We start from the raw sequence: 25,406 nt of genomic DNA on the forward strand, positions 1-25,406 counted from the left end.
CACTGGAAACACTGTTCTTAGAAGAGATTCGACAGTTCTAATGGGAGCTTGAGCTAATTATCAGGAGGGTGTCATCATGAAAGAATGAGCCTGAAGGGTTGGTGCTGCAGCATATCAGGTAAAGCCACCACCTGCAGTGCCAGCATCCTATGCTGGTTCTAGTCCTGGCTGCTTTGCTTCTGATCCAGCTCTCTGCTATGGCCTGGGAAAGCAGAAGATGGCCCAAGTGCTTGGGCCCCTGCACCCACGTGGGAGACCCGAAGAAGCTCCTGGCTCCTGCCTCTGGATAGGCTCTGCTCCAGCTGTTGTGGCCATTTGTGGAGTGAACCAGCAGATCGAAGACCCCTCTCCTCTCTCCCTCTCTCTGTAACTCTACCTTTCAAATAAATAAAAATCTTAAAAAAGGATGAGCCTGAGCCTGAATTGTTCTACACTTGATCTTAGCCAAAAGGCTGAGAAGCAATGAATTGTTTTAGGGCTTCCTGTGTCATCATGTGATCTTTCTCACATACACACACACATACTTATACCATGATGTCATGTACTATGATGTGATACAGCTAGGGGTCCTCCCAAGACCTAGCAACATGCTATTTGGATTTTTCTGCTTCCAAAATTTGGAGCCAAATGAAACTCTTTTCTTCATAAAGTACACAGCCCCTGGTATTTCATTATAGTAACAGAAAACGGACTATGGTTTAGAAGAGAGTTATTATGGCCTTTCTTACACTAAAGAAAATATTCTTCATGGAGATTAAAAAAGCTGACAGTATTGAGGGGACGTTCAGTAGCAATTCATAATTATTTCAGGTTACATATTGGAAGTGAACATATATTAACATGCTTGCTCCTTATGAAAGGATATACTATTCCACATTAACTTTGTATATACAAGAAAAAGTCTCCATTATCAGAAAAGGATAACTTCTTGATAAATTAGCTCCCTTGTGCCCTCACCTGCAAGATCGTATGGCTTTGTGATTCTGAGTTTCCATGGTTATGAAAGCCTCTGATTCCAATCCAAGGCAGTCCAGATTCTGGAGAAGATAGTCCCTTCAATTGCCCTGACTGGGAATTCCTGGGCAGGTATTCTGGCTATCCTGGTGTGAGCCATGGCAAAGGCAAGAAAAATACATTCATAAAGGAAAATAGCACACCTGAATGATGTGAAAGAGACCAAGTATAAGGAGAATAGAAAAGAAGAAAAATCGCTTACTTCAGGGTACTGGCTAGGAGCCAGTGTTGTGGCGTATAGCAAGTTAAGCCACTGCCTGCAACACTGGCATCCCTGATAGGAACCGGTTCAAGTCCTGGCTGTTCTACTTCTGATCCAGCTCCCTGCTAATATGCCTGGGAAATCAGAAGAGGATGACCCAAGTGCTTGGGCCCTGCAACCACATGGGAGACCTGGATGAAGCTCCTGTTTAACTGGCTTTGACCTGGCTCAGCCCTAGCCACTGCAGCCATTTGGGGAGTAAATAAGCAAATGGAAAACCTCTCTTTCTATCTAATTCTTCCTTTTCAAATGAAAATAAATATTTTTTAAAAATAGAATTAAAATAGCCTTTGCAACATTTTTGGAGAAGGTTGAAAAGTTCACCTGCTGCTGACATGAGAACTATCACAGCAACAGATGCCAATACACATGAATGAGATGATCTGAAATTTTGAAGTTGACACAATTGCTTTTCTTTTTGCTCACAATATATAAACCAAGGAGCATCTAACAAAAGTAAATGAATAAGAATCTAAAGCTTAAACACATATGTAGAAATTCTATCAAAGTGGAAAAAATGAAAATATAGCATATAATGATATTTTCACTTGAGAGGAAGAAAGATAGAGACAATGAGACAGAGAGCTCCCATCTCTGTTGATTTACTCTCCCAAGTGCCAAGTGCCCACATGCCCAGTTCTGGGCCTGGTCAAAACTGCGTGGGGGGCAGGGACTCAAGTATTTGGGTCATCATTTCTTGCCTTCAAGGATGCACCTTAGCAAGAAAATGCAGTCTGGATTAGAGCCAGAATTTGAACCCAGGCACTCTGATTTGGGATGCAGATGTCTTAACCACCAAGTCAAACGCCTGCCCTCTATGTATTGATGTTAAAGGAAGTATGACAACAACCCTACTAGCTCTTACTCCCAAATAACCCTATTGCTTTATAATTCTAACTGACAATACGAATAGCCTTTAAGCACACTCATTTACCCTCTTCTAAGACAAACACCTCAGATGGAACACGGAACAGTTCTTTAAAAACAAAGTAGGTTTAACCTTATCACATACTGATTTCTCACTGAAATATTTTCATCTCTGAATATAAAATTTTTGATTTACTTCTTGGTCTATTTGCAGTGTGATGTTAATCACATATCTTTTATTGATATAACACACAGTGAAGCACAGAAAATATTAGTATACTCAGGGCTGACATTGTGGCATAGCGGGTTAAGCTGGAAGCCACCGCCTGTGATGCCAGTATCCCATACGGGTTCGACTTCTAGTCCCAGCTGCTCCATTTCCAACCCAGTTCCCTGCTAATGTGCCTGGAAAAGCAGCAGAAGATGACCCAAGTGCTAGGGCCCTTGCACCTACATGGAGGACCTGGATAAAGCTCCTAGCTCCTGGTTTGGACTGACCCAGCTCCAGCCATTTGCAGCCATTTGAGAGTGAACCAGTGGATGGAAGATCTCTTTTTCTCTCTGCCTCTAACAGTGACTTTTAAATAAATAAATAAATATTGAAAAAATTAGTAAACTCATTTGAATCACTAATATCTTGATCGGGAATAAAACATTTTTATAAAATATAGGCATAGTCAAATATATAAAAATTTTCTCAGTGTAATGGTACTTCCTATGAACCCAAGAACAATAAATGTTCCTCACAAATATTTTCTCCATTCCCCTTTTCGAGGCTTCTTTCCCTGGAGGAGATAATTGGTTTCCTTTGTTTGGAACTCATAAGCACAGGGAGTTGGAGAGCTGCAGATATCCTTGGGGCCTATTCACCATCCAGTTAGTAGACTAGTTCTCTATTTTCTGCTGAATTGAGGCCCAATCTTCTTTCCTATATGAATTCACATATAATTTTCAAACATACTTGATTATCACCAGCTGAGACCTCTGGTTTCTATCTCAAGGGAGATTTAAATCAAGAAAAATAAAATTCAAAGGGCTCTCCTCATCATGGCCTTCTGGAACTATCACTAGCACCAGATGATAAGCACTTCCTCCTAGAAAAAGAGCTTGGGGTGGAGTCAGGGACCAAGTGTTTGGCATAGCTGCTAAGGGCACCAATCGGGAGCCCTGCATTCATATTGGAGAAGCCAGTTCTACTACAAATGCCAGCTTCCTGCTATTGTACCTTCTAGGAGGTAGCAAGGGAAGTCTCAAGTAGTTGGGTCCCTGCACGAACATGTGAGAAACCCAGACTGAGTTGCAGGTTTCTAGCTTCAGCCTGGCTATTGTGAACATTTTAGGAAGTTAATCAGCACATGGGAGTTCCTTGTGTCTCTGTCTCTCTGCCTCTCAAATAAAGACTGCAAATAAATAAATAAAAAGAAAGAAAGAAAAAGAAGACATTCAACAAATATTTTTCATTTCATTTTAAGGAAACAAAATTCAATAATGAGAACACAGAGAAAACAAATAAAATGTACCAATGGCACATTTTGTGCCCTCTAAAAGGTAAGAAACAGATTTTATTTAATCCAACTATCCTTCTGGTGAGCCATGATTTTATCAAGACTCAGAAAGGAAGGAAACAGAACCCTGAGAGATGAATGACCCATCCAAGGGTGCACAAGTAGTGACTTAAAAAAGGAGTAAGGGAAGGGCATTTGGTGAAGTAGCTAAGAAGCCACTTGGGACACACATATCCCATATCACAGTGCCAGACTCCAAACTCTTGGTAATGCACACGCTGGGAGGCAGCAGGTGATGGCTCAAGTAGTTGGGTCCCTGTCAGCCGTGTGGGAGACCCACATGGCATTCCTGACTACTACCTTCAATTTTGCCTAGCCTCAGCTGTTGCAGTTATTTGGAGAGTGAACCAGGAGACAAGAACTCTGTCTCTCTGCCTTTCAAATAAATAAATAAATTTGAAAGAGAGAATATTGTGGATACAAAGAAGGGAGAGCTGAATTTTAAGAGAACTTATAAGGTATGACTACTCTTCCTTGAAAACTTATACATACGTATTTTAGCTTGCTAGCATAATTATTTTTAACTTGGTTGAATATTTATGGCTATTCAAATTGAAAAATGCTGAAACTAGGATTTTAACATATTTTATTAATTTTTTGCTCATAAATAATACTAATAATTTGAGATTTGTTTAGGAATACTGTAAGAAAAAACTATAATGACTGAGGACCATTATTTTCATTGTAACATAAAAGAGATACTAGTAAAATATCAAAGGTTTTATGAAAAATAGGAGAGGTGAATATAAACACAATTTTAAATGTACGGTCTGACCCTGCCACGAAGTACACTGAGAGTGACCTATGTACAATGATATTGCACTGGTTATGAGCATCCAAAGCAGCCAGATTAGGGTTTTCAAATACTATTGCCCACTGAGAGAGATCACCACTCCTGGAAGAAATGGCTGACTCCGTATTTGGCAGAGAGAATACGAAGGAGGAAACAGGGATGTTATAACTAGTTCAGCTTCTTTAATACTGTTTTCAAGAGGAGTTATCCGTATAAGAGCCCCAATTGATAAATTTTTAGTTTTACACTTTTGGGGTTTTTATATCTTGTTTGAAAAAGCCTACAAAACTCACATAAGTCAGTTTTCTTTTGGAACTTTATAGCTTCTGGTTTCACATTTATATTCATGATCTATTTCACTTCGATTTTTGTGTACTTCACGAGCTAAAGGGATAGGCTCTTTAAGCATGTAGATTTCCATCATTCCAGTTTCATTTGTTTAAAAAGTCTATTCTTTGTCCATTAAATTACTTTGATAATATTGTTAAAAATAAATTGCTATATACTTATTTATGGTTCAATTTCTAGACACCTTCCTGTACCACTGACATTTCTATTCTTATGCCAATACCAGGATTGACTATTTTAGCTCCATAATAAGCCCTGAAATCAAGTAGTATGGATCTTCCAAAGTTGTCACTTTTCAAAAAGAAGCCTCTAGCTTTTTCATTTCTATATACATTTTTTGAATCAGCTTCCCAATTTCTACAAAAATACCTGCTGGGATTCTTTTGTCTGGGTAATTGGCATTCAACATACAGTTTGAGGGGAATTGATATCGGCCTTTAAACATGATATCTCTATTTATTTAGATATTTTTCAGAACTTGCTTAAGCGTAATAAACATTTTTAGAGTTCTTGAGTGCATCCATGTAGAAGACCACGTTATCTGCTAAATACTGATACTTTTACTTCTTCCTTTCTAGAATGCAGTTCCACTCCATTTCTTGTTTTCCTTACTGCACTCACTGGTTAAGATTGCCAGATAATGCTGACTAGAAAGAGTGAGAGCCTTTTCCCCCATTTTGGCCAGAAGCATTGTCTCTCACCATTAAATATGATGTTAATTGTGAATTTCACATGCCTTTTAACAGTCTGAGGAAGCTGTCTTTTATGCCAAGTTGAGTCTATTCTAAACGGATGTTGAATTTTCAATTTTCTCGTTCCTATTGAAATTAGATGGCTATTCTGTTTTAGACCATTGATGTTTGGCACCAGTTGGTTTTATAGGTTGAACCAATCTTACACTCCTCAATGAACCCATTTGGCTGATATTTACTTTTCCTGCAAAATATTATTGAATTTGGGCCAGCGCCGCGGCTCACTAGGCTAATCCTCCGCCTTGCGATGCCGGCACACCAGGTTCTAGTCCCGGTCGGGGCGCCGGATTCTGTCCCGGTTGCCCCTCTTCCAGGCCAGCTCTCTGCTGTGGCCAGGGAGTGCAGTGGAGGATGGCCCAAGCGCTTGGGCCCTGCACCCCATGGGAGACCAGGAGAAGCACCTGGCTCCTGCCATTGGATCAGCGCGGTGAGCCGGCCACAGTGCACTGGCAGCGGCAGCCATTGGAGGGTGAACCAACGGCAAAGGAAGACCTTTGTCTCTCTCACTGTCCACTCTGCCTGTCAAAAAAAAAAAAGAAAAGAAAGGAATGCAACAGACTTTACACAAAGTCTTAATGCACGATCACCACAGTGACTAAGTGTACATGAAAAAGGGGGAGGGGGCAGTATTTAAAAAGCATTTTAATATAGTAAGAATAAGGCCACCAGGGTCAGAGACAGTAAAAATAAACCAGTTATAGAAGTGGGCAATCAAAAGCAGTTTCCAGTGTACAAAGGAAGTAGAAATGCAGATTTTAAACATGAGTCTTACTATTCTATTTCAGGAAAACAGAGAAGTCAGAAAAATGAACTAATAATAACTGAAAATGTATTCTATCTTGAACTTTTATTTACCAACAAGAAAAAAACTTTCTAATGGGTGAAGTGGGCTTTCCTGAAGTCATATAACCTGTGATTAGTTGGCTCAGGATCAAAATTCAAGACTCATATGACTTTAGTGCCAGTCTTCCCACCACATCAAGTTCCTAGTTGGGGAGAGTAAAGGAGAAAACTTCATCAAAATCCATCAATTTCAAGGCCCAGTGTTCTTCCAAAGTTGCAGATGAATTTATAAGCCAGAGAAGAGAAAATTCATATACTTTACTGAATCTGATCAACCCATCTTTCCATTTTTCTACAAATTTTACATGTAGTTTTAGGGGTATGTCAAGATCCTTCTCATAATACAGTTTTCAGGAATTGATGCTTTGCTTTTGCTTTTCACTAAATCTTTCTAACATATCCTTTATAGGGAATCCTATGTGGCTATAATTATACAAAGCTAATATTAGCAATTTCACAATGCCTTATTATTGTTATGTGGTGTAAGGAATATGTAACAATACACTATACACATACTTTACTGATCATTCACCTCATGCTTTAAAAGGTTTACATGGCCGGCGCCGCGGCTCAACAGGCTAATCCTCCGCCTAGCGGCACCGGCACACCAGGTTCTAGTCCTGGTCGGGACGCCGGATTCTGTCCCGGTTGCCCCTCTTCCAGGCCAGCTCTCTGCTGTGGCCAGGAAAGGCAGTGGAGGATGGCCCAGGTGCTTGGGCCCTGCACCCCATGGGAGACCAGGATAAGTACCTGGCTCCTGCCACCAGATCAGCGCAGTGCACCGGCCACAGCATGCCGGCTGCGGCAGCCATTGGAGGGTGAACCAACGGCAAAAGGAAGACCTTTTTCTCTGTCTCTCTCACTGTCCACTCTGCCTGTCAAAATAAAATAAAATTAAAAAAAGGTTTACATGTCATGTTAAAAATGTCCTTCATTTATAAAATTACTTTCTATCATCTGTACTGAAAAAGTTAGGCATCACCATACTAGAAACATGAGCTTCCATGTATAATTTAATGTAGAGATACTGTATCCAAATTTATCAAATGAATCGGGTTTCTGCTCATCATTAAGGCTTGAACTAACACTGAAAGCTTTTCTGTGGTCACTTCATTATGACTTTCCTGCTGCATGAATTCTCTGGTGTACAGTGAGTTGTGACTTCTGAATGAAGGCTTTCCCACATACAGCACACTGATAGGGTCTTTCCCCAGTATGAATTCTCTGATGTAAAACAAGATCTGACTTCTGGGAAAAGGCCTTTCCACACTCAGCACATATATAAGGCTTCTCTCCTGTGTGCATTCGCTGATGTCCTGGAAGGTGGGACTTTTGAGAGAAGGCTTTCCCACATTCAGTACATACATAAGGTTTTTCTCCTGTATGAATCCTCCGATGTCCAATGAGATGTGATTTCTGGCAGAAGGCTTTGCCACATTCACTACATTTGTAGGGTTTCTCTCCAGTGTGTGTTCTATGATGTATGATGAGTTGTGACTTCCGGGAAAATGTTTTCTGGCATTCGGTACATTCATATGGTTTCTCCCCAGTATGAATTAACTGATGTGTGATGAGTTCTGTCTTCCGACTGAAGGCTTCCTCACACTGGGCACATTTATAAGGTTTCTCACCAGTGTGAATTCTTTTATGTATAATGAGGTGTGACTTCTCACAGAAGGCTTTCCCACATTCAGTACACTCATATGGCTTCTCTCCAGTATGAGCTCTATGATGTATAATAAGCTGAGACTTCTGAGAGAAGGCCTTTCCACACTCTCTACATCCATAAGGTTTCTCTCCAGTATGTATTCTCTGATGTATAATGAGGGGTGATTTCTGGGAAAAGGCTTTCCCACATTCACTGCATTCATATGGTTTTTCTCCAGTGTGAACTCTCTGATGTATAATGAGAGATGATTTCTGAGAGAAGGCTTTTCCACATTCAGGACAGTCGTAAGGTTTCTCTCCAGTATGAGTTCTCTGGTGTACAATGAGATGAAACTTCTCACTGAAGGCTTTCCCACATGCACCACAATCATATGGTTTCTTTCCAGTATGAATTCTTTGATGTACAATAAGCTGTGACTTCTTAGCAAAGGCTTTTCCACACGTAACACATATACAGGTTTTCTCCTTGGTTCCAACAGTCTGACATTGAATAAGGGATCGTTTATTGCTGAAAATGTTTCCATGCTGATCACCATCAAAGGATACTACTCCATTATGAATTTTCTCAAGATTAGAATTGGAAACACTGGGGCTAGCTGATTTTCCACATCCAAAACTCTCATCAAGGTTTTTTCTTGAACTGTTCTTATTACAACTAGGTAGATCAATATTTGCTTTTAAATTCTTTTTAAGTGAATCATATTTATGCAGTCTTTGTCTCGGTATGTCTGGCTTTATGAACTCTTGAAATATTTCTCCCAATGCATTATATTTATGGCTTGATGCCTCTGCCACTGTTTTGCTGTTAACCCATGTGACTTGTCTGTAAAGCCCCTCTTGCTCTTCCTGACATCTCTGCAGCTGGTCATCGTCTTGAGAGACTTTTAAAATCGAGTACAAGGAACCTTCCTTTGTGATTCCTTTCAGTAGCTTATTATGGAAAGAAATAGTCCCCAAAACACAGGAGGGGGAGTTGTGCAGGTTACTCTTCCTGTCTAAAAGAAGTAAATATAAAATCGAAGAGTCACAAAAAGCAATTAACAAAGTACAGAGAAGTAGAACAAATGCAGTGTAGTTGAAAAATAAATAAAAGAGAGATGAAGGTAGGGCATCTCAGAAGGCAGGAAAGTAAACAGTATGCTCACATGAATAGTTACATGAGGATGTTAAAGAGAAATATTCATGTAAAAACCAGACCAGAATGAATTTTTAAAAAATATTTGGGTTCTTACTCTTATCTTGGATTACTCTTCTGTGAGCGTCCCACTTACCTTGCTTTCTGAACAGAAACTGTTTTCATCTTTTTAATTCATTTATGTAACAAACCATTTTCTATGTTTACTTGACAAATATCTGGCCACCACTCCAAAGTAACAAGGTCTCTTCTGTACTCAAAATACTGTAACTCGTCTCAGTCTATTTTCCTAATTAATAATTAACACAAAGAAGATAAAAATCCAAGCTCCTGCTATGCATTCAGTACCAGATACACACCCAAACACACTTGAATTCTACTACTCCCACTAAAATACCTTCCATACATATGAAGTAAAATCAGCAATGTTCTCCCAGAAAACTTATACCTTACTAACTCCAAAGTTTTGTTCGTAAATTCTCTCCTCTACATTTTTTGTCTTCACTGTTTTCCTTGTCCTCATCAGCACTCACCATTCATAGCAGCTACAGCCACATGCTCTGAAAAATGCCATCTCCAATTCTGCCACATCTCTTTAGACTCATTTTCTCTGAACTTTTAAATAAAAGTAATTTTGAAGCCACAAATCAGAGGGCTGGGGGTGGGGTCTTACCTCTCCCCAAACAACTAATGTCTTAGAAGAACTCTAAGTCCCATTGCCTCTAAAGCCTATTCATAAAACACACACCAAAAGGATCAACAAGAATCAACAAAGGCTCACAACTACTTTCCATTATTTGTTGAATGTCCACTAAATGCTTACAACAATTATTCACTGAATATCTATTAAAGTTCGCGGCACAGGAGCAACAAAGAGGAACGGTCAATAAAGATAGAAACATAAGCCTCAGGCATCCATTAATTAATAAAGAAACTGATATTTTACTTACTTTGTCTCCAATCTGCCTGATGTTCATCTGGATAGATCCAATGTGATATGTCTCTCTGTATGATCCATGGATCTTCTCCCTGTTCCAACTTGGAGATGACATCTGGTTTGCAAATTGGATAACCTATTAAAATGGAAATCAAAAAGGAACTGGATTGAATGCATTGAAAGATGTAAAGATACAGTTTCAGGTGATCTATACTGAAGTTGTCCAGTCAGCCCTCAACAAAGTAACGGCCTTCATATGGGAAGGTAGCGAGGTCATACTAAGCATGAAATGTCAAAAATCACCTAATCGCAGTAACTGATAAGGAAAGGCACTTGACTGGACAACCTGAGTTACGTGGAAAGCCATTCTTACCCATTGAGACCAGGTGACTATAGTTCTCCAGCATCACATCCCTGTATAGGGTCCTCTGAGCAGGGTCTAGTTGCTGCCACTCCTCCTGGGTGAAATCCACAGCCACATCCTTGAATGATACTAAAACCTGTAACGGTACATTCCAGTTCAGTATGAAGTGACCATTCTCACTTTGCTGTAGTCTGTAAAAGTACATTTGCACTGAGTTTCACATCATAGGTTTAGGAGTAATAACGTAAAAGCCTGTCTTTTGCAAGACGAGCCTGATAGGTTAGGAAAACAGAAATGCAAGCCACACAATGACTATGTAATATATAGGGTAATTTAATAATGATAAAGGCAGTATACAACTGGGAAGGAAGGAAGATTCGACAAACAGTAGTGAAACAACTGGATAGTCAATAGGAAAACAACGTTGCACCCATATGCCATAAATGTAACTGTATTTCCTGAAAATCCACATGTTGAAGTCTTAACCCCTAGAATCCCAGAATGTGACCTTACTTGGAAACAAGCTCAGTGCAGATATAACGGACCCTAATCCAGTATGATTGGTGTCCATATGAAAAAGGGAAATTTGAACATGAATATAAACAAAAGGAAGATGATATAAAGAGATCTAGAAAAAAGACGGCCATGAACAAGCCACGGAGAAAAACCTGGAACAGATCCTTTGCTCAAAGCCCTCCAAAGGAACCAACCCTTCAGACATCTTGAATTTGGACTTTTGGCCTCTTCTATGAGATAGTAAATTTCTATTGGTTAAGCCACCCTGTTTGCGGTACTTTGTTATGACAGACATAGCAGAATAATACACCATATTTTATATCTTAAAAACAGAATAAATGCAGATGAAACAAAAATTTTAACTCTAAAAATCCTGGAAACCATGAAAGTTACAAAAATAAAACATGAGAGAATTTTTGTTTATAATTATGGAGCAGAGAGGGCCTTTTTAATGAAAACATTTAGAGAATCCCAGAATGTCAGAGTTTTTGAACATCATTAACCTAGTTCCATCATTTCAAAGGGAGAAAAAACATCATAACTTCCCCTAAACCTAACAGCTCTCTTACATAGTGCAGTAGCAAGGAGCATAATGAAATAATAAAAGATAATAATTACAATAAAATTAAAATTAAGAAATCTCAAGTAATAACTCAGAAGGAAATATTCAGGGAATATTCATAAAGAAAATCATAACCACGGATAAATGAAACAGCCATCATAAACCAATACAATAATTTAGTGACAGGACATCAAGATAAAGGACATGAATAAGCATAGAGCTACAAAATGTCTCTGGAGCAAAAACTATTTAAATCATGTTACCATTATTTTCACAGCACTTATTATCGAATAATGGAAATGAATATAATGGTGACTTGCAATATTTAACTACTTTCATGGATTTTTTTCCTAAACATTCCATTATTATCAAGCATTGCTTTCAGAATGAAAATAAATTGTTACTTAAGATATTAAAAGCCTCTTTCATTTCCTTCTTTACAAATACACTCAGCTTAAAACTGAAACGACTGAGATGAGAGCGATCTCTCATCCACACTAACTTCCACAGTCACACCAACAAGTTCCCAATCATTTTAGTTGGTCCTACAGTCTTATTAATTTTCCTGTTTTACATATGAGAAAACTGAAAGATTACACACTACACACACGACTGATTAACTCTCATATTTACAGACTCACTACACTGGTTCCCGACTGTTGCACTCCAGGTTGCTTCTCTGATATTGTAAACACTATCTCTTGTATGTGCTCACTTCACTACCACCCTTCATCAACCATGCCACGAAGCAATCTCCACTGTAATTTTCCTCAAATTCCCAGCCTTCACTAAATCACTGTGCCCTTTCTAATTTTACAGATGCTGCTTCCTCACTCTACTTTCTTCCTAATTCGAAGTTCAATTATCTTTTAAGCCTATTGCCTACTTCCTTATAATGCTGGTTGCTCCCCCTCAATGCTATAAAAGTTCTTTGCTCCTGTGTCTGTTACAGAGCTTTTATGTGTCAATGTTGGTTTCTATATCTCTTTACCCATTTTTTCTCTGCTGTGCTTCCAGGAAAGAAGCTTGCCTAAATCTTCTTGAGAAGCTAGCCAGTGCATAGGACACAGAAAGGGTACTCAAGAAATGTTCGCTAAAAAGGAATAATGAAGATTAGAGAAACTAAACTAAAACTCATCTTTACTTAAAAATAACCTGTAATTAAATTATACTCCTTTGATCTGAAGAACAGAATTTGAGAAAGGGAATAAATATGTAAAGCAGAGGAAATTCATTGTGGTAAAAAAATTAAAATAGGCTGTAATCCTAACACTCTGACTTGACTTGATTACTGATTCTCAAATGCTTCAATATACTAGATAGGGATAAATACTGATATAGTATATAACCTGTGGAAAATTGAATTTTTGTCATCTACTAACAAGTCTTATAGCTTGGGTGGCTGAGAGAATGGAAGTGCTATTACGACATGAAGAAGTGGAAGGGGCTAGGTGTTAGTGAGAGAAAAGAATAGGTATAAAAATGATGACTTCACCTCTTAATTGTGTGGAAAAAAATACAAAACTCTGTTCAAAAGAAACAATCCATTTAATCAGTTAATTAGCCATGGTTTGGATAATTTTAAAAAATCTATGGCTGGTGCTGTGACACAGCAGGGTAAAGCCCCAGCCTACAGCACCAGCATTCCATATGGGCACCACTTCGAGTCTCAGCTGCTCCACTTCCGATCCAGCTCTCTGCTACGGCCTGGGAAAGCAGTAGAAGATGGCCCAAGTTCTTGGGACCCTGCACCTGCATAGGAGTCTTGGAAGCAGCTCCTGGCTTTGGCTCAGCTCAGCTCCGGCCGTTGTGGTCATTTGGGGAGTGAACCAACGGGATGGAAGATCTTTCTCTCTGTGGCTCTACCTCTCTCAACAACTCTTTCAAATAAATAAAATAAATCTTTGGAAAAAAATCCATCCTAATTCTCTCAATCAGTATTGCCTAAGAGAAATATAAAACAGGGCCGGCACTGTGGTGTAGCGGGTAAAGCTGCCGCCTACAGTGCCAGCATCCCATATCCCTACAGTGCCTGCTTGAGTCCCAGCTGCTCCATTTACGATCCAGCGTCCTCCTATGGCCTGGGAAAGCAGCAGAAGATGGTCTAAGTCCTTGGTCCACTGCACCCACATGGGAGACCCAGAAGCTCCTGGCTTTGGATTGGCACAGCTCCAGCCATTGCAGCCATCTGGGGAGTAAACCAGTGGATAGAAGACCTCTCTCCCTCTCTCCCTTTCTCTCTCTCTTTTTTTGTGTCCCCTGGCTTAGTACAATTTGGAGCTGTACAAGTATCTGCCTCTGCCTCTCTGTAACTCTTGCCCTTCAAATAAATAAAATAAATCTTAAAAAAAAGAAATATAAAGTTAATGGATATTTTACATTTTCTAGCAGCTACATTCAAAAATTATTTTAAAAATACAAATTTATTCCAATGTTTTACCTAAAATATCATTTCAACATGTAAATAATCTTTAAAAACTACTGCTGAGTTTCTGGAACCATACCCTCAAAGTGTAGCACATACTTAGCATAACATGTCTCAATTCAGACTAGCCAGTTTCAAGCGTTCAGTAACTATGTGTGACTGGAAGAACACGGTTCTGACATTGTTTATATCCAAAAATAAAAGCAAACCTCTTTTTGCAACAGAATTCAGTTGTTAGGCTTTAATGTAAAACACATAAGGACTGGTAATGTAAAAGTTTATTTCTAGCTCTGACAATGATAATGAAAACAAAGTAACAGCTATCACCAAAATAAAGTACAAACCATGCCTACATTATAGTCTAAGCATCACTGGTACTTCCTTAATTCTCACAACAACCCTATGAGGATTATAGTCTCCATTTGATGGATAAGGCAACCATCCAAGGCAATCAGGCCACAGGGAAATGCTATGCATCTGATAAAATAGAAAAGAACTGTAAGTACTAACACAGGAAGATATTAAAGAGGTATACAAAAATCTTTCTATCAGACAGAAAAGTTAAAAACCAGGTCATGGAACAAAATGCTGTAACATTACTTTTTCCAAAAGAAAAACACAAGAAGAAGCATTCTCACAGATTTCTACTTTTACCTGTACACATTTATACGGCCACATCAAAAAAAATTCTTGGAGAGTTAGAAACAAATGGTTAGCACTCAGGACAAATGGTTAGTATCTCAGGAAGAGGGGAGATCTCTCTATTGTTCATTTTTATGGTTTTACATATTTTTAAATATTTACATCAGGCATACAGTCAATGTTGTCAGGGAGAAAAATTACAGACATTCAAAAATGGAAGAGCAGAGAAGGAATAGCATGAAATGGACACAATTCCACAAACTCTGAAACAATAGCAAAGGCTATGAGATAGCAGAACCTCTGCCCTCCAAAGCTTCGTCAGATAAACACAAACAGAATTTAAGAACTGTGATGTGAGTGAACTTTTTGGAAGACCATTCAAAGTGTGCCTATCCTTTCTGTGTTATCTAGATTTTTATCTTTGACTACAGCAGGACTATAGCAAGCCTTGCTAATCAATGCACTCCTCTAAAGCAGAGGTCAGCTAACTGTTCCGGTAAAGCATACCTTTTTGGCACTGCCATAGGCATGTATAAAGAAACAGCCTGGATGTGCTCTAATCATACTTTGTTTATAAAAGCAGCTGGACGGTGGGCACTTGGCCTAGTAGTTAAGGAGCAGGTTCAGATGCCTGCAGGACATATCTGAGTACATGCAGTCAATTCCCTGCTCCGGTTCCTGACTCCAGCTGCCTCTTAGACCCTGGGAGGCAGCAGGTGATAGCTCCAGTAGCTGGGTCCCTGCCACCCATGTGGGGGACCTGGATTGAGTTTCCAGCTCCTGTCTGCAGACCTGGTTCAGCCTCTTTGTCTCTCTCTCTCTCAAAATAAATGAATTTTTATAAAAGACTGCTAGAGAACTGGCTTCAGCCCGTGGTTAACAGTTTATCAACTCCTGCTCTAACGAATAAAGCTCAACAAAATGTGGTAATCTTTACTTAACATACGCTAAATTGATCTTCTGTATATAAAGATAATTGAAAATTAATTGTGATGTGAAGGGGAAGGGGAGAGGGAGTGGGAGAGGGGAGCGTTGTGGATGGGAGGGAAGACACGGGGAGGGAGGAGGCTATTGTGGTCCATAAGCTGTACTTTGGAAATTTATGCTCATTAAATAAATTTAAAAAAAAAAAAGAATAAAGCTCAAGAAGTTCAGTTAAGACATTAAGGCGCCTTCCCTCTGAAAAAGATAATTTTAAGACACAACTACAGGGTGGCGCTGTGGTGTAGCAGGTAAAGCCACTGACTGCAGTGCCGGCATTCCATATGGGCACTGGTTTGAGTCCCAGCTGCTCCACTTCCTATCCAGCTCTCTGCTATGGCCTGGGAAAGCAGTAGAAGAGGGCCCAAGTCTTTGAGACCCTACACCCACATGCGAGACCCGGGATCGGCACAGCTCCAGCTGTTGCAGCCCACTGGGGAGTGAACCAGCAGATGGAAGACCTCTCTCTCTCTCTCTCTCTCTCTGCCTCTCCTTCTCTCTCTGTGTAACTCTGACTTTCAAATAAATAAATAAATCTTTTTTAAAAAAGGCACAGCTACAATGTATCTACTATAGTTATCAAAACAGTGTTGGTGACAAAAGTGTGCACTCCAGTACCTAAAAGATCCAATAAAGAGAAAATTTTTTTAAGCTTATATATCAAGAAATGTTTTACTCCCATGGGAAATTTTTCTGCTTTCCCTTTAGGGGAATGCAAACTGTGTAACTGATGTCTACCAGAAAGATCAGAAAAATTAATTCTATAAATTCATAAAAATACTTTCAAGTCAGGTTTTCTGCATGCTCCCAGCAACTCTTTCTAGTTCTGGATCTTCATTCCTGCTTTCCCTAAAGCAAATTTCAGCTGCTGGTACTTTCCATTTGATTGGATGGACAACCAAGAGAGTTTTTTTAAAAAGCACTCACCTGGGACTTCATGATTTTCTACTCTCTTCCAAAAGGGTAGATGCCTAAAAAAGCAAAACCAGTGATCAGAATCGAGTTTTCAGGGGCCAAACTAAGACTGCAGCTTTCACATTCACTAGTCTAGAAACCAGAGAAAGACTGGCCCCGCAGGAGAGTTGTTGAGCCTTAGAGAATTGTCAACAAGCACTCAGCGGAGAAGGCAGTCAACCTTGTCTCTCCTTATGCCTATCATGTGATTACATGGAATCAGGATGAGGGTTTTTAATTGGACACACATGAAGATGTTTCTGGTGACTTTACTAACATCCCAATGTTCCCTCTGGGAAACAGCAATTCTATTTATGGCATATTATCATAAGGCAATAGTAGTGGTTAGATGTAAGATTTAATTGTAGAGGGAGCTTCCAGACAATGAGAATGAGAAAATTATAAAATGATTTCTCTATTCCCCAGAATGAACCAGTAGCTGAATTCCAATAATCTTTTAATAAGTCTTTTATTTTTCCCTCAACTCAGCACTCTCTCCTGCCAAAGTCATTCATGGATGGAAATATTAAGTGTTGTCTGTATACAAAAATAGTGACAGGTTGGGACCACTGAAAGAAGGGAATATACCTCAATGCAGGAAGACACACATACCTGGTAGATTTTTTTTTCAGTCCCTAGAGATGTCAGGAGGACAGGGCTGATCAGGGCAAGTGGGGGCTCCCAAGCCAGAGAGATCATTTGACATTGGATATCCCAGGCCTCATCACAGTACATCTGGGAGGAAACGAGAAATACCACACTCATGTCTTTTTTTTTTTTTTTTTTTTTTTTTTTGACAGGCAGAGTTAGACAGTGAGAGAGAGGGACAGAGAGAAAGGTCTTCCTTCAGCTGGTTCACCCCCAAAATGGCTGCTATAGCCGGCGTGCTGTGCTGATCTGAAGCCAGGAGCCAGGTGCTTCTTCCCGGTCTCCCATGCGGGTGCAGGGCCCAAGCACTTGGGCCATCCTCCACTGCACTCCCAGGCCACAGCAGAGAGCTGGCCTGGAAGAGGAGCAAACGGGACTAGAACCCCGTGTGCTGGCGCCACAGGCGAAGGATTAGCCTGTTGAGCCACGGCGCCGGCCTACACTCATGTCTTGACACCCAGCAAATACTCAGCACATGTTTTCTGAAACAAATGAAAGTAATTCAAGAAACTTGGAAAGACGAAAATTGAAGTCACACTTTCCACAACCTCCCCCTTCTCCTTCGTTCGGTCATGTCTTAAAATACTCATTTCTGAGCGGCACACCAGGCTAAGGGGACAATGGCAGACGGAGAGACGACGTGAGAAAGGGCTAGTCCTTAAAGTACTCAATAGTTAGTTGCCTATGACCTGTGGACATTTAATGTAAGTCAAAGCCTTCCCGGGTAAATTGAGGCTGACCACCGCGAGGCCCTGACTCCGTCACTGTCCCCTCCAAACTTCCAAACCGTCGGGTCTACTAATCCTGTCTCCCGCTGGACGCCCCACTGATGCCCCCATGTCCGTCCCACACTGACCACAGGTTCGCGCCCAGCATTTGGTCATTCTCCTCACCGATGACAGACTCCTCAAGAGTGACCTGAATCCCTGGACCAGACAGACCACCTGCCCGCTCCTCCTCACCCCCAGACTCCTCATAACCCCATCACTCTCCATTAACTTCTCACATACCACATCCATTCCTGACTCCCCAACAAACCCAACGCGAATCCCACGACCTCCCGCACTGGTCTGTGAATTCACAAACCTCCTGTCAGTGACCCTCACAGGTTTCTCCCTCCCCTTACCAATGCCACAGCCTCAAACACCGCCGCGCAGAACCTCCTCCCGACCTCCCGCTGGACTGTCTGTCCTCGAAACGCCCATTACGGCTTAAACAGCACGACTGTCACATCCATGGCGGCGAACTCTCCCGCTTCCTGCCCATGAGCAAAAGCGCCGGGTTCCCGGGCCTGCGCTGTTCCGTACCAGGAGGCTTTGTTGAGGGGAACATGGCGGCCCCCATGAGCTCTTTCTGTGTGAGGGACGCCATCTTGGGAGTCCCGCGGGTTCCGTACAAGCGGAGGAATTCTATCAGGTCGGCGCCCGGGATTGGACGGCGAAGAGAGAGGCAGGTGAGGAGAACGAGGTGTACGATACAAACAAGGCACACACGTTTGCAGTGAGGCTTACGGGGGAGTTGGGGGAACAGCTGGAGTGACGCTGTCCTCTATTGAAAGGCTGCATTTTGTGAAGGAGGAAATCTGGAAGGGATCCCGCACAAGCGTGTTTGTGACTGGTACAGCCCTCTCCCGGGCTATTGGAACGTGCGGAGAAGGGGTGAAGCGTGCAGTGGTACATCTTGGGAGGTCCCGCGTTGGGACCGGAGAGAGAAAAAGATAGTGAACTTTAATTATGCTAGCAGCGGTGAAAAGCAAGTCTTCCAGGGAAAGCTGCGAGGGAAGTAATAAGTCCCAGGGACTAACGAAGGGAAAAAGAACACTGAGCGACGGGAACCGGGGACTGAGGGACGCAGCTTGAGAGAGAGAAATCAGACTGAGAGAAAAAGGGGACACCGTCGGCGAAGGAGATGGGCGTAGTGCTGCAGAGTTTGACACCTGGGAGGCTGAACGGGGCTGGGGGAGTGGGGGGCTGCAGCGAGAGACTGAGGGGAAGGTGAGGTTTGGGGGAGGTGGAAGGGGGAAATCACGTGACAAAAAAGTAAATAACCCAGCAAAACGCTTGCAGAAATATCCTACTAAAACCGTTAGCCTAACCTTTAGACTTCGTATCAGGCTTTTTGCTTTAACAAGCAGGTGTTTCATGTGTGCAAATAGGTACAGTGGTGAATCACTATCGTTTTCCCACAGCAGCAAGTTTACATTTAGAATTTCATTTCTTGTGTCAAGTAAAAACGAATCTAGACTTAGATAAGGAGAGACTTCATTCAGAAAGACCATTGCAATAGGAAGAACGCCCCGATTTCAGCCATCTACCAGCATCTCAGAATCAAACTAAAGGGCTTTTCCACAAGGATGCGCAGGAAGTTGTCAGGGAGGGCTGCCCAGGGGTGCGCCGGTGGGCAAAGGCCGGCATCCAGCAGGAGTCGTGTCTGGGGTCTTGGGGGTCTGGGGGTCTTGAAGGGCTGCGGGAAAATGTCCTGCATTGGTGCTCCACTGTGTGGTTACACCTGGAAGTGAGCCAGAGTTTGGGGGTCCCTAGAGAGGCCAGATGCCTGACTAAAGTTGTATGTAGGTGAAGGGGAGGGTAATGGCTGACCGCGAGCACTTGGTCACCACCCCCAATTTAAACGTGCACAGTTAGATCGGTACTGATTGATTGCCTTGTGCGTAAGACATAGGAGCCACGGAGTTAAGCAGCACTACGCTATAGTAATGCCTAAATCAGAGTCCACAGCTTCAAGGAGTGATGCCCGTGGAAGCTAAAGAGATGGGAAAGGGACAGTATTTCCCTACGTGGAGTGTCTCTAGGAATTGTAACACCTTTTTCTCTTTATCCTCAGAGTGACAGAAAACTGTTCTTCTGTAATACCTCATGAAGGAAGAAGTTGAAGGAGCAGGAGGCCTCCTTCACAATGAATGAAAGAAAATGACAGCCACGATAAGATAACATTTCTCATCTATTATCTTATAAAGAGTATTCCAGGTAGGGGAGGTACTGTATACTGTAGGTAAGGCCATGGGAAGCAGGAATTCTCGTATAATAAGGACATGAGGTAGCCATTCTGTGAGGACTTGGCAGGATCTACCAAAACTACATGTTTAAGGGTATTCCAAAAAGCTCATGAAAATTGAATTAAAAGGTAGGTTTATTTTAGTTCAAAAAATTCCATGTATACTTTTTACCCTATAATATGTGTTTCCATGTACTTTTTGAAGATCCCACATATTAGTTATCTAGGGCTATGTAATGAATTACTCAAAATTTAGCAGCTTTGGGGCTGGTGCTGTGGCATAGCGGATAAAGCCACCACCTGCAGTGAACCAGCAAATGGAAGAGCTCTCTCTCTCTCTCTCTTTCTCTCTCTGCCTCTCATTCTCTCTCTGTTTAACTCTTTCTTTTAAAAAAAAGATTTATTTATTTGAAAGACAGAGTTATAGAGAGAGGTAGAGACAGCAAGAGAGGTCTTCCATCCACTGGTTCACTCCCCAGATGGCCGCAATGGCTGGAGGTGAGCTGATCCAAAGTCAGGATCCAGGCGCTTTTTCCGGGTCTCCTACATGGGTGCAGGGGCCCAAGGACTTGAGCCATCTTCTACTGCTTTCCCAGGCTGTAGCAGAGAGCTGGATCAGAAGAGGATCAGCCAGTACCAGAACTGGCGCCCATATGGGATGCCAGCGCTTCAGGCCAGGGCTTTTAACCTGCTGCCTTAACCACAGTGCCACCTCCAACTCTGACTTTCAAATAAATAAATAAATCTTTTTTTAAAAAATTAGCAGCTGGAAATTACAAACACTTAACTGTCTCCTAGTTTCTGCTAATCTAGAATCTGGGAACCGGTGGGCTGGGTCGTTCAGGTTCAGTTTCTCATCAGGTCATTGTCAAGCCACATGCCAGGACTGAAGCTATTAAACAGCTTTCGCCTCCTTGATTCAGTTTATTCCTAAGCATTTACATTTTTTTGTAGCTAAGTGAGATTGTTCTCTTAGTTGGTTTTTGGATAGTTTGTTGTTAAACAAACACTACAGAACACTACTTATTTTTCTGTGTTGCTTTTGTATCCTTTAACTTACTGAATTTGTTCATTAGTTCAATGGGATTTCCGTGGATTCTTTAGGGTTTTCTATATATAAGATCGTGTCAGCTGCAAATAGAAACAATCTAACATCTTTTGAATTTCAGTTTCTTTTAAGAATTTTATTTACTTTTATGTATTTGAAAGGGGGAGGGAGGGGAGACAGAGACAGAGACAGAGACAGTAACCTGTCTACTGGTTTACTCCTCAAATGCCAACCACAGACAGGGCTGGGCCAGGCCAAAGCCAGGAGCTGGGAACTCAATTTGTATTCACATAGGTAGCTGGGACCCAATCTGTTGCCATCAGCTGCTGCCCTCCAGCGTGCACATTTGCTGGAGCTGGAACTGGGAGCAAAACCAGGACTTGAACCAAGCACTGCCACACAGGATGCAGGCCTTCCAGGAAACATCTTAACCACACTGCTCCAGATACCCGCTCTTAGAAGCCTTTATTTCTTCCTCTTGGCTAATTACTCTAAGAATACCATCTTGTTTTTCTTGCATTTTAAAAAACATTAATTTATTTATTTGAAAGACAGAGAGAGGAGGGGAGAGATTTTCCATCTGCTGGTTCACTCCCCAAACAGCAGCAAACAGTTCCTGGTCAAGTCTGGGCCCAGCTAATGCCAAGAGCCAGGAACTCCATCTGGGCTCCCCACCTGGGTGGCTGGGGCCCAACACTGGAGCTATCACCGGCTGCCTTTCCAGGCACATTAGCAGGGAGCTGGGTTGGAAGCAGAGAAGCCAGGACGGCCATCTTGATTTCCTGCCTAGTTCCTCTTTTGTACTTGGTTTAGTTATTTTCTTATTAGTTGCTGTGAAAATTGCAACTACTATCCTCAATGGCTAGCAGTCTAGTTCGAATTAATCCTGACGTAGCTCCAGCAGCACACAAAACTCCTCTCCTTTGTAGCCCTGTCTATCCCTCTCTCAATCTGTTACTGTAGAAAAAAATCAACATAAGGTCAGAGCCTCTGAAAACAGAAAAAGGTCATTATACATTGATAATTTATTTATTCTCAATTTATTGAGAAGATACAATGAAAAGCTGTAAAGCAGAAAGTGAAAATGCCCCGCAGATGCACTGTTACCATTCAGTGTGTTATTCCTCTCTATCTGTATAGATATTTAGAAAAATGAGCTATCATTTTATTTTTTTGTATACTTAGCAGTATACAATATATTCAAATAGCTCAATACTGTTCCCCTGTGTGGATATACCATAATATATTTAGTCAAACTCCTATTTGAGGACCTGGTTTGTTTCAATTATTTATAAACTGATTTTAATGTGCAAATTGACTTTTCTCCACAAGGGGGAAGTAGGTGACCATGAGAAGACAGCTAAGAGTTGTTTACATAAGCCCTTCCTGCCCTTGTGAGCCGCTGTTAGTATTATCTCCAGTTTACTGATACGGGTCCTGGGTGTGCTGAGAGTAAGTTGTGTGCAGCCAGTGAGAGCCAAGATGGAGCACACCGCTGGCTGCTGAGTGCATACAGCTGAGCCTCCTCTCTCCGAGCACTTCACAGTAAGCTGACACCGGGCAGCACCCTGCCTGCGTTTGATCCCATTCTAGGTGAGGCAGTCCAGTGGCACTGGGGTCTCTGGGCCCCTGGGACATAGGTAGAACGTCCTTCACAAGCAGGCTGCCAGCTGTGGCCAGAAAGCCTGGCTCCAGACCAACCGGCATCTCCCCAATTAATAGCTCCTTGTGCTGCATATGCGACCTTGCGGCCTTAAATCACACCTCCAGGGGGGTGGGGTGCAAGCTTTCACCCTAAGCTGGCAGGGGGAGGCGCTGAGCCCCTGGGGAGAGTCAGACCGGCTCCAGGAGACCCTGGCTATCCTGTGTGACCTTGTGGTTTTAAATCATGCCTTCAAGTTAGTTGCGGTCTTCCACGCAGAGCTAGCACAGGAGGGGGCTGAGCCCCTAAGGAGACGGACAGTCTCCAGGAGACACCCTATATCTCTGTGAGCCCCAAGCCAATATCTATGTGAACCCCACCTCCATCCACTGGGCACCCCCCCAATAGGATAACCCAATGAACAGACAGCAATGCCTTGAAAACCCGGACACTTCCTCAAAGCCAGTGTCCCGCTCGGGCACTCCGCCTGCTCTCCTCTCGGACCAGACACTCTTTCTATCACTTGCCAATCAAATAAAAGTTTCTTTTCTGTCTAATAAAAGTTTCTGCCTCTTTGCAGTTTGCTGGCTTTTTATTTCTATACTAAGATGAGGGAAAGAAGCCGCAAAACTCACTCCTACAACCAACCTCCCTCTGCGACAGGTAACAAGAGGCACTGTGCTGTGACACATGGGGCATGCTGACATAAAAGTGCCCCTGCCCCTCAGCGGGTCATTACCAGGTGCAAGGACAGACTTACACATAAATAACCGGATGACTGACCTCCCACTGCAATGGAGACATTGGCTCAGGAAGGCAGGATATTCTTAGGATAGTGAGGCTGGGCCTGCCTTGACGAAAGGGGTACAAGAACTGGGCTAAGGGCTTTCATGCATAATCTCATTAAAACATACCCCATAGACCTGGAAAGTATGATACCATCTCCTACAGAGAAGAAAATTGGTGGTTAGAGACATTAAGAGGCTGGCTACTGGGGCTAGTGTTATACTACCGTGGGTAAAGCTGCCACTAGTGATACCAGAATCCTATGTCAGAGTGCCAGTTTGAGTCCTGGCTGCTCGGCTTCTGATCCAGCTTCCTGGTACTGTGCCTGGGAACGCTGCAGCAGATGGCCCAATTACTTGGGCCTCTACCACCCATGTGGGAGACCCAGATGGAATTGTGGGACCCTGGCCTTGGCCTGGCTCAGACCTGGCTGTTGCAGCCATTTGGGGAGTGTACCAATGGATGGAAAATCTCTCTCTTTCGATAGCTCTCTCTCCCTTGCAAATAAATAAATGAATCTTTAAAAAAGAAAGAAACTGGGGCCAGTGCTATGGTATAGTGAGTAAAGCCACTGCCTGCAATGCCAGCATCCTATATAGATGCTGGTTCAGGTCCTGGCTGCTCCACTTCTGATCCAGCTCTCTGCTATGGCCTGGGAAAGTGGTGGAAGATGGCCCAAGTCCTTGACCTGAAAGAAGTTCCAGGCTCCTGGCTTTGGATCAGCCCAGCCCCAGCCATTGCGGCCATTTTGGGAGTAAACCAGCGGATGGAAGTCAGTCAGTATCTCTCTCTCTCTCTCTCTCTCCCCCTCTCCTTCTGTAATTCTGCCTATTAAATAAATAAATCTTTTTAAAAAGAAAGAAACTGGCTACTTGCAGCAGAGCACTGGAACCCTGCACCCTTAATGTGAATCCAGCAGGCCCTTAGAGGGGTGGGAGACCTTCAACAGGCAGAGGTGGGAGAGAGACTTCCAGGAGAGAAAACACAGAAGGTTTTGGAGGCAGTAAATACGTATTTGGTGATGGCAAGGGGGTTGTTGTGCCTGGAGAGTGAAAGAGAAGGAGTCTGAAGAGAGAACCCAAGAGGAGAAAGCTGTGCCAGGTGGGAGAGGCCTGTGAACAGCAAGCCAAGGAGATCCTGTTGCATTTTATATTCAGGGAGGAACCAACCAAAAGGAATGGCATTGTGTGGGCTTAATGAGGATTCCTGTGGGGCATTGCATAATGGAACAAGGAGACTGGTTGGGGGGTGTTAATCCTTGCTCACAGATAACTGGAGAAGGAATGAGAGCTGAAGGAAATGACTGAGATAAAATCCACCACATTTGCATCTCATTAGATGTCGGGGAGAGGGCAACGCTGTGATTAAGGTTTGGGCAGCTGGGAGAATGTGAGCGCATGCACCAGGCAGGGAGAGGTGCTTCACTTTGCTTACACAGGGCGGGAATCTGATGGGACGTCTGGGAGGACATGGTAACGGAGAGAGCCGGCACATTCAGACCTGACAACCTGCATCTCCACCGCCAGCTCTGTGTCCTAGAGAAACTCCATCACAGGTGCACAAGACAGTTTACAAGGGACGTTCCTGGCAGCATTATCTGTGGCAGTGAAAGGCCTGGTGGGAGGAGGAGCCGGTTCATAAA

At 42.4% G+C, this 25,406-nt stretch overlaps 1 protein-coding gene, 1 long non-coding RNA gene and 1 other non-coding gene across 5 annotated transcripts; 1 reads left to right on the plus strand and 2 right to left on the minus strand.

The window, feature by feature from the left end:
* Nucleotides 1-281: 281 nt before the first annotated feature.
* Nucleotides 282-464, minus strand: LOC138850267 (U2 spliceosomal RNA). The gene has a single exon (XR_011390016.1). It is a non-coding gene; the product is annotated as a U2 spliceosomal RNA (small nuclear RNA).
* A 5,761-nt stretch (nt 465-6,225) lies between these two features.
* ZNF300 (zinc finger protein 300) lies at nt 6,226-18,577 on the minus strand. 3 transcript variants are annotated; one of them, XM_008255270.5, is made up of 6 exons: nt 18,403-18,577; nt 17,241-17,363; nt 16,602-16,645; nt 10,558-10,684; nt 10,198-10,320; nt 6,226-9,107 (listed from the first exon to the last, which is right to left on the minus strand). In XM_008255270.5, exons 3-6 carry the CDS (start codon nt 16,611-16,613, stop codon nt 7,558-7,560), a joined length of 1,812 nt encoding a protein of 603 aa, XP_008253492.5. In that variant the 5' UTR covers nt 16,614-16,645; nt 17,241-17,363; nt 18,403-18,577; the 3' UTR covers nt 6,226-7,557. The 3 variants fall into 3 exon arrangements, with proteins under 3 accessions (XP_008253492.5, XP_051699495.3, XP_089192220.1); XM_051843535.3 differs by lacking the exon at nt 17,241-17,363; XM_089336094.1 differs by lacking the exons at nt 16,602-16,645; nt 17,241-17,363.
* Nucleotides 18,578-18,590: 13 nt separating this feature from the next.
* Nucleotides 18,591-21,332, plus strand: LOC149126119 (uncharacterized). The gene is made up of 2 exons (XR_016236366.1): nt 18,591-18,729; nt 20,118-21,332. It is a non-coding gene; the product is annotated as an uncharacterized LOC149126119 (long non-coding RNA).
* The last annotated feature ends 4,074 nt before the right edge of the window (nt 21,333-25,406 follow it).

Source organism: Oryctolagus cuniculus, chromosome 6 (genome assembly GCF_051225735.1).
Source record: "Oryctolagus cuniculus isolate XC-2025 breed Fujian yellow rabbit chromosome 6, ASM5122573v1, whole genome shotgun sequence".
Classification (NCBI taxonomy): domain Eukaryota; kingdom Metazoa; phylum Chordata; class Mammalia; order Lagomorpha; family Leporidae; genus Oryctolagus; species Oryctolagus cuniculus.

Excerpts from the sequence above, each read along its gene's own strand:
- ZNF300 (XM_051843535.3), bottom strand. Across the intron at positions 10,321-10,557 it reads TAGTCACCTGGTCTCAATGG|GTTATCCAATTTGCAAACCA; the intron begins GTAAGAATGGCT and ends CCATTTTAATAG. Across the intron at positions 9,108-10,197 it reads TCAGGCAGATTGGAGACAAA|ACAGGAAGAGTAACCTGCAC; the intron begins GTAAGTAAAATA and ends TACTTCTTTTAG.